The 9,403-nt window shown below is 38.4% G+C and overlaps 1 protein-coding gene and 1 long non-coding RNA gene across 2 annotated transcripts; both read right to left on the bottom strand.

Annotated features, from left to right (window-relative positions):
• Positions 1-370: 370 nt before the first annotated feature.
• LOC137727942 (alcohol dehydrogenase) lies at positions 371-2,864 on the bottom strand. Its single transcript, XM_068466807.2, has 9 exons — positions 2,623-2,864; positions 2,388-2,524; positions 2,083-2,129; positions 1,643-1,968; positions 1,462-1,544; positions 1,299-1,374; positions 1,004-1,161; positions 733-894; positions 371-631 (listed from the first exon to the last, which is right to left on the bottom strand). Exons 1-9 carry the CDS (start codon positions 2,657-2,659, stop codon positions 515-517), a joined length of 1,143 nt encoding a protein of 380 aa, XP_068322908.2. The 5' UTR covers positions 2,660-2,864; the 3' UTR covers positions 371-514.
• A 5,552-nt stretch (positions 2,865-8,416) lies between these two features.
• On the bottom strand, positions 8,417-9,097 carry LOC148693317 (uncharacterized). The gene is made up of 3 exons (XR_015952166.1): positions 8,889-9,097; positions 8,651-8,794; positions 8,417-8,550 (listed from the first exon to the last, which is right to left on the bottom strand). It is a non-coding gene; the product is annotated as an uncharacterized LOC148693317 (long non-coding RNA).
• Between the last annotated feature and the right edge of the window lie 306 nt (positions 9,098-9,403).

Genomic DNA, 9,403 nt, shown 5'->3' with positions numbered 1-9,403 from the left:
AATGATCAAAATGATTGATGGTGGATAAACTCAAGGACCACTTCTATCGATTTCAAATCTCAATGACCAAAAAGTGAGGAGTTATGTCAATTCAAGATACCATTTTGGCTAAAAACTCTTAATTTTACAAATGTTATTAAATATTAATTATAAAGAGCTACAAACATAACATTCACTATATAATCAAAAGCAATTCAATCTTAAACAACCAAACAAGTAAAAAAAAAAGGTACAAAAACTCTAAATTTAAAATATCACTTGAATATATGGCTGTTCTAATTTTTCAAAACACTACAAATTAAACAGTAAGTTTATGAAATACAAGGGCAAAGAGGTTTAAAACTGCATATATTTTGCAGAAACAGAAACAGATTGACTTGTGTTCTTTATTTATTGATATAAATGTCCATAGAAACTGTCCAACAGAAGCAAACAGATTTTCATATGCATTATAAGCAGATCAAACTTGGATGAAATCGAAATCTGAACATCAAAGATGAAGCCTTTTCAGTTTTCATTCCTCCATGTGGATTATGCAACGAAGACCTTCCCCTTTAAGCATGTACTCAAATGCCTTGTTGATTTCTGAGAATGGGACTTTGTGGGTGATGAATTTCTCTAGCTGCAGTTCCTGCAACATTAATTTAATTATTCAGTGATCACTTAATTAACTAATAAATTAAAATTTGGGAAAACATGGAAACAAAACATGAATCAAAGTTAGCCTTCTACCTTGTTCATGTACTTCTCCACGACAGAGGGAATGTCCGTTCGAGGCTTGTAGTTTCCGAAGAATGTACCCTTGAGAGTCCTCTCGTTCAGAAAGTTAACCGGATGCGTCTTGAAGACGGCTTCTTTGTGTGGTACTCCCACAAGAACAGCAACACCCCAACCCTGAAATAGCAGTTTAATTATGTGTTTACTTTTAATAAATAATATCCCGTTGAAATTTGAAAGAGAGATTTTTTAGAAAATGGAGGCAGAGAAGAAGCTATAGTATTACATCATGGACACATTCAAATGCAGATATCATGGCTTCAACGCTTCCTGTACATTCAATGCTTCTGTCCACTCCTCCATTCGTCAACTCAGCAATCACCTCTTGAACTGGTTTTTTGTGCTCTTTTGGGTTCACAAATTCTGTCACGCCAAACTTTTTTGCTGCAAACAACCAAGTTAAAATTAAGAGAGGTCTCGAGAATATTTGTCAACTGAAAAAAGTGATTACTGAACTGAAGAAAAACATATTCCTCTCCATTGTTCTCTTTTTGAGAGATTATAGGAATTGCGTATGTTACCCTCTTCAAATCTGCCCGAATGCAAATCAACACCGATAATTCTTGAAGCGCCAGATAACCTGGCTCCTTCAGCAGCCTAAAAACAGAAGGATCGACTTAGACACGCATTTGTCATCATACATATACAAGTGAGCAAGCATATGAAAGTGACTGAAAGACTCACTGCAAGGCCTACTGCTCCCAATCCAAAAACAGCCACAGTTGATCCCTTTTTCGGTTTTGCAACATTTAGAGTAGCTCCGAGACCTAAACAACACACATTCCAAAAATAAAATAAGAAAATGATATCAATTACACAACTTCTATCCTTGAACAATTTGGCTCTACAGTAATAAACAATTTACCTGTGGATATTCCACAACTGAGGAGACAGACTTTGTCTAGAGGCGCCAAGGGATTGATCTTGGCAAGGCAGCCAACGTGAACAACAGTGTACTCGCTGAAGGTGGAAGTCCCAACAAAATGGTAGATAGGCTTGCCTTTGATTGAAAATCTTGATTTTCCATCACTGAGCATCACTCCCCTGTCAGTGTTTATCCTGAGGAGGTCACACATGTTGCTCTCTTCTGATTTGCAGTGAGCGCAGTCCTTGCATTCCCCTGTGAACACTGGCAGGACATGATCGCCGGCCTTCAGATCCGTCACGCCCTCACCAACACTCTCCACAATCCTAAAAGTATTAACCAGCAATCCACATGAGTTATAATTCATGATCAAGGATTCAATTGTACATAGAACTCTGTGTTCTATTAATTTAGTAACAAGATTATAGAAATGTACATACCCTCCTGCCTCATGACCATAAATTCTAGGAAACAAAGGGTTTTGTCCCTGCAATATAGAAAACCCATTTTAGATTTGGTGTTGAAAATATGTGAATTTCGAATCAAAAAAATGAAATATGCTTGGGAGTAAAATGAAAAGCAATGATCATTTTCAAATCCAAATTACTTAAATGATCAATTATGTCATCGATATTCGACCGCACTATATCGTCAATTTTTTTATTTTGATTAGTTCTTAATCGAATTTCAAAAATGGAAATTCAAAAATGATCATTCCAACGAATTTCTCAAAACAATGTCATACCTTGGCTTCCCAGAAGTAGACATCAGTGTGGCACAAAGAGGTAAAAAGGATCTTTATGCGAACTTCATTTGCTTGTGGTGGTGCCACCTCAACTTCTTCAATCACCAGTGGCTTCCCTGCTTCCCAAGCTACAGCAGCTACACAAACCAGAAATAATAATAGAATTAATAAACCAAAAATTAAATAAGAAACCCTTCACTTAATAAATAATCTCAGAAACAAAAAGGAAATTGACCTCTGCAGCGTATGACCTGGCCAGCAGTATTAGACATTCTTGCTTAGAATCCAATAAAAACTTGATGAAATTGAAATCTTAAAGCTTTTTGTAAGAACAGTTTGAAGTGTTTAACTTTTTGTGGTGAGAAATAAAGGCACCTTGTGTGGGTATTTATATATGCATAAGGGCAAGTGGAGGTCGAATTACTTTATTAAATAACTGTTGATTGGACTTTTTAATTTGCAACTACATTATATGATCCCAGACGCAAAACCAAAACCATTCCCTGGTTTTACATGCTGCAGCTTGATACTAGGTACTGTTGGCCAATACTTGGTATAAGACTATACTCCCCGATTAATTCATTTTCTTTAATGTTTTGGTTAAATATATAATTACTATAGCTTCAAGACAACTGTTAATGTTATGAAGAAGCACTTTAAAATCAAATTACAAAAGTAATAAAAAAAAGCTAGTGTATTAGCTAGCAATGTTGATAATAATAGAAAACTTCATTTAATCCTTAAAAAAGATGAGTTTTAGACCATAACCTTGTGTAAGATTAAAATTCAATTTTAGTTCCGGGTACATTTAATCATCTCATTTATTAGTTATATTTTGATGTTTTATTTATCTTTTTATTTTAATGTATTAATTACATTTAAATTTAATTTTTATTTCATTCATCATCATATATTTTAATAAATATATATATATATATATATATATATATATTCCGATAACAATTTTGTATGTTCTTCATTTAGGTACATTTGACACATCCCGACCAAAATCAAGGCGTGTTGGCTGTCATATGAGGGTGACATAACTATACACACAGTGCAGAAATGATAATGATATAAAGAAATGTGAATAACTAAGAACCAAGCTAGCTAATTTACACTAAGCAAATATAAGTGCAAATCCCGATATTTAAGTGTGATACACCGTAATCAGAGCATAGGTAGCCTAAGTGCAGTCCAACAAGACAAGTACTAATTATACAATATCAGAGGTGGTCCTACATTAGTGATAATCTGTCAAAACCGCCGTCAATTCCTCGTAAGCCACCAACAAGCACTCCTACCTAAAACCTGGAGGGGTGCAAAACAGAAAGTGTGAGTGGGCAAAAATAAAGCTTTTCAAAACCATTTCACTTGTCAAATGTAATAACTCCTCGCTGTAAAACTTGTATAATTTCCCAGAAAATAGAATACATAAGTATATCAAAACCATGCTCGGAATAGCAAAATCCACATATATGCCATGTCAAATATCTCAGAATAAAATATGTAAGCCAGGTGATATAAATCAATACAAATGAAATGTCAGCCGAAGTCACTTAATATGACTTGTACGGCTGAATCTATAGCTCATACATCTAGCCAGAGTCACCTGATATGACCTGTACGGCTCAATCAATAGCTCAACAATTATGCCTGCACACGAGTCGGAACCACTTAAAGTGGTATGTACGACAGGACTGAGCGTAAATAAATACGCTCAAGTGCTACGATCACGTGAAGACTGTGAATGATCACGAGTCACCTACAAGTTGGAACCACCTATAGTGGTCTGTACGACAGGACTGTGCACCTAACTTGGATCCAAGGTGAGCGTATGGTGCAGGAGGTAAACATCATGTGAAAGACTGTGCCCTGACCACGGGCGGGAGCACTAACACCGGGGTGCAGGTTTATGAGCTATAATATATCTCAACATAAGCATACAACTCACATCCACAATCTATAAACTCACCTGGCACTTACCTAAGCGTCCACGGTGTCAAATATAAATATGTGCAACTACTAAATGCATATTCTAAATATAAAACATTTGGCATGCCATTTTAAAACACAAGTCCATTTAAACACGTTTTCAATATATATATATATATATATATATATATATATATATTAAAAACCAAAAGCCCACTCACTGATATGTGGAAGGGTCGTAGCCCTCGAGTCTCGCTTGATTGTGCTCGTCCTCTGGAAAAGTCTCACCTATATGCAAAACAACTATTTTAACGATGTTTTTAAGCACATATACATAACTAGGTAATAACTTCTCGTATGTTGCTCAATTGGGGTTCTTAAATATATCAACATGATCTACTCAACCCCATGAACATCCCCATATTTTAGGAAAAAAAATCCTATGTCCCACGCGCCAGCCAAGGCACGGCCACATGCGCGGCCACGCGCAGGCACGTGTCTGGCACACTGGATAGAATCTCTAACGGTGTTAGGGAATATTCTGTTAAATAATGGAATATACCGTTAAATATACCTAACGCCGTTCGCATATTCCGTCAACTTTGACAGAATATTCTCCTTCCTCTTCCTTGGTTCGCCGGAGTCCGACGCCGGCCACCACTACTATCGCTAGATTCTTGGAAAATTTCAAACCTTAATATCTCATCCATTTCTCAACCAAAATTCATGAAATTTGTACCAAAATGAAGCTTAGGACAAAAGGAACACATCCTTACCACTTTTAAGACCTAAAACCAACAGAATTTGGCCGGAAAAATCTCGATAGTCTAGCCACCCTTGCAACTCGACGAACTCGAGTGTCCCGATGTCCAAAACCTTCCAAAATTCTTTTATGAGTTTCACGAAGAAGTATTAAGACTCCCTAGGACCCTAAAACTCAACGAAACATTTGCGATCATGACGAAGTAACAGTGCACCTCGTCGGAGCTACCTGGTTCTCGAGTTTTCGAATTCCTCACGTCCAACCAAAGCTATAGTTCGACTCCTGAGCTTGCAAGGAGCATGAAAACGACTTCCACAACTTCAATCCGTGAGTGATGAAGTGGTTTGAGAGAGTGACCGTACGGGTTGTACAGAAAATGGAAGAAAATCTGAGAAGGAGAAAGAGAGAGGCCAGTGGGTGTGTGTGTGTGTGGTCCAGGTTTGGCCAACCAAACAAAATAAAACAAAACTCTTAAGTTCTAATTGGGTCCGACCACTTAGGAAGAAAATGCATTGGTCCAAATCCCAAGCTCATTCACACAACACACTCAACGTTCAAGGGCATAAAAGTCATTTCCACGCTATCGAGGACAAAATATATTATAATTCGGGACGGGTTGTCACAACATTAATACATTTTGAATATTTCGGTATATCCATCGATACAAACATATAGGCACATTAATTCAATATAATGCATTTCGGTACGTATATTTTGGTACACACATTTGAGTATTTACTTTTAGGTACATTAATTCCATATACTATATTTCGGTACATACATTTTGGTACTTTAATTCAATATAATACATTTCAGTACATATATTTAGGTTTATTATAATATATTTCGGTACAATCATGTAGGTACAAAATATTTTGGTACAAAAAAAGTCAATTTTATATATTTCGGCACAATCATTTCTGTACACTTATGTATTTATATATTTTTGTATCACAAATTTCTTTTAATATTTTCTCATTTATGTTCATTTATAATTAAAGAACTAAATATGTGCATATTAATAAAATTAAATAATGTGGAGAGATTAAATAAAAATACGCATTAAATAACAAAAATTGAATATAAATTTTGATAAAAGTACACTTCAAGGGATTAATTTGAATATGTAATCTAGCACCATGTTTTTTTTATTTTTATTTTAATCTTTTACATGGACTAATGTGACATCCCACATCGCCCAGCGGAGTGATCCTTAAATGTATATTCCCATCCCTACCTAGCACGAGGCCTTTTGGGAGCTCACTGGCTTCGGGTTCCTTAGGAACTCCGAAGTTAAGCGAGAAGGGGGCTAGAGCAATCCCATGATGGGTGACCCACTGGGAAGTTGCTCGTGAGTTTCCAAAAACAAAACCGTGAGGGAATGGTAAGCCCAAAGCGGACAATATCGTGCTACGGTAGTGGAGCGGGCTTGGGAAGTAATCCGCCCCGGGTCAGGATGTAACAAATTGGTATCAGAGCCTAACCCTGGCCGCGTATGTGCCGACGAGGACGTCGGGCCCCTAAGGGGGGTGGATTGTGACATCCCACATCGCCCAGGGGAGTGATCCTTAAATGTATATTCTCATCCCTACCTAGCACGAGGCCTTTTGGGAGCTCACTGGCTTCGGGTTCCGTAGGAATTCCGAAGTTAAGCGAGAAGGGGGCTAGAGCAATCCCATGATGGGTGACCCACTGGGAAGTTGCTCGTGAGTTCCCAAAAACAAAACCGTGAGGGAATGGTAAGCCCAAAGCGGACAATATCGTGCTACGGTAGTGGAACGGGTCTGGGAAGTAATCCGCCCCGGGTCGGGATGTGACACTAATGTTCAAAAACCCCTAATTATAATTTGATCAATGAGTTTTTTTTCCCCTCAAAACAGTCCTTTAAATGTATTCGACAAAGAAAAAAAAAAAAAAAAAAAAAAAGAGTTTTGAGGAACATTCCTTGAATAAATCTTGTATGCGTTTTTGACACACCCCATCCCGAAGGAGGGCATGCTGGCCGTCACGTGAGAGTGACATAACCATTTACACAGTACGAAAGCTTTAAAGATACAAATACTAGATGAAACCCCCAAAGGTGAGTCCTAATTTTTGTCCATTCTGTCAGAACACCGTTGAATTTCCTCATAGTCACCACACCTTTGCATTTCTTGAACCTGGAGGGGCGCAAAACAAAATTGAGTGGGTCAGCAAAACGAACGTATTCAAAACCTTCTTTTCTCTTTTGCATATACTAACCCCTCGCTGTAAAACAAGTATAGTTTCCCAGAAAAATAACATATATACGTATGTATAGATATGCCAGTCATGCTCAAAGATATATCATTCATGCTCATAAATATGCCATTCATGCTCGAGAATATGCCACAACGGAATCTCATAATCAAATGTAAATGCTCAAGCATAACTCATATCAATAACATATAATCTGGCAGCCGGGAGTCACCTAACGTGACCTGTACGGCTGCATCTAGAGCTCCACTCTCAACTCAATAACTGAATCTGCACATGAGTCGGAACCACCTAACGTGGTCTGTACGACAGGCTGGGTGTAATATATATATGCTCTAGTGCTACGATCACGTGAAGCTGTGCGATAAATCGCGGGTCACCTACAAGTCGGAACCACCTAATGTGGTCTGTACGACAGGCTTGCACCTAACTTGGATCCAAGGCGAGCATGCGGTGCTGGTGAACATACACGTGAAGGCTGTGCCCTGGCCTCGGGCGGGAGCACTAACACCGGGGGTGCAGATTATGAGCTCTCTAATCCTCTCAAACTACTACTGCATACAAACATGAATACCACTTACCTGGCACTTACCTGTGCGTCCACAGCACCAAATACACATATATAAATGCATGCCACTACTAATGCATGTGATGACAGTATTTCAATCGTATTCCAAATGTATTTCGTACGTATATCAAATGTATTTCAAAGGTAGCTTACCTGGGCCTCCTCAGCACCATGCAACAGTATGCATAATTATGATAATGCACATATTAAAATATGATGCATATATGACAGAATATTAAATTCGTATTTCTTTTAAAATACGTTTTCTGGGAAATACGTCAAGCATACGTATATATATATACTGAAAAGTAACTGCCCACTCACTGATCACATCGACGTCTCATAGGTCCCTGAGCCTCTCCTAGATTGGTTACATTCTTCTTCTGTATAATTTTCACCTATACAAACAGTAACCAACTTAACGTTATTTAACGCACATACACCAAACATTCGTCCATAACTTTCTCATACGTTGCTCAATTTGGGTGTATGAATATACCACGGTGATCTACACGACGTTACGAACGCGTGACAATTTTCAGAACTCAATTTGGAGTTTTCACGCGCCCCCACGCGCCCTGTTCACGCGCTGCCCACTCGCGCGTCTTCTTCCTCGCGTCGCCGGACTGGTTTCGCCGGCGGTGGGTGTTTTGCCGGAATTTCTGGGTAAACTTCAAAGTGTCATAACTTCTTCATTTCTTAACCATTTTCGACGTACAATATATCAAAATGAAGGTATTGACGAGACGAACACATCCATACCTATCTCGACCCCTGACTCGCCGTGGTTTCGCCGGAAAACCCCTCGAAAGCTCCGGCCAACTTTGACCACGATGATCCCGACGTCCAAACTTCTCCAACGAAGTACTCCGAGGCTCCTTGGGACCTCACTAACACATCTACAAGCTTCAAAAGTCCAAAAACTAACTAGATTAATCTTGCATGAACAGTACACATGCACAGTGAAATTGAAATCCATGTTTTCCGAAGTGAAACTCACCTGAAATTGGTACCATCGTGTTCGTGTGGTCTTCAGGAGTACGATGGTGGTCTTAGATCCTTTGTTGGTATAGTTTTAGGGTGGTTTGTGGGTGGTCTGTGTGAGTTCGAAGGAGAGAGAGAGAACTGACAGAGAATGAGAGATTTGTGAGGGAGGAGAGAGAGAGAGACAAGGTACGAGAATGAGGGAGAGATTTGAGGGAGGTGGGATCCTACCCAATCCCCAAATCATCAAGTTACAACGTATTTTACGCCCCTTAGTCCCGTTTAAGGGCATTTTCATAACTTCACGTCCTCGGAATTAAAATTCCGGGACGGGTTGTGACAGTTTTGCTTTGAAGCTCAAATTAATTTATAAAGTATTATTTTTTTTTTTTCCACATACATGTTTCAATATTCTAAACACTCATATTTCTTCTTTTGGTTCTCTCGTAATCTTTCTTAATCAAAAGAGAAGATATAAAGATAAAATTACCATTAATACAAGAGGACTGGTGGCATTTGTCATCATTCTTT

Source organism: Pyrus communis, chromosome 10, assembly GCF_041283825.1.
Source record: "Pyrus communis isolate YQ-2024b chromosome 10, ASM4128382v1, whole genome shotgun sequence".
In the NCBI taxonomy this organism is placed as follows: Eukaryota; Viridiplantae; Streptophyta; class Magnoliopsida; order Rosales; family Rosaceae; genus Pyrus; species Pyrus communis.
This window is presented reverse-complemented; position numbering and strand designations above follow the sequence as displayed.

Coding starts and splice junctions, on each gene's coding strand:
- LOC137727942 (XM_068466807.2), bottom strand. CDS start 2,659: ATGTCTAATACTGCTGGCCAGGTCATACGCTGCAGAG. Junction 1,969..2,082: donor TATGGTCATGAGGCAGGAGG/GTATGTACATTT, acceptor TAATACTTTTAG/GATTGTGGAGAGTGTTGGTG. Junction 1,545..1,642: donor CAGTTGTGGAATATCCACAG/GTAAATTGTTTA, acceptor TGTGTTGTTTAG/GTCTCGGAGCTACTCTAAAT.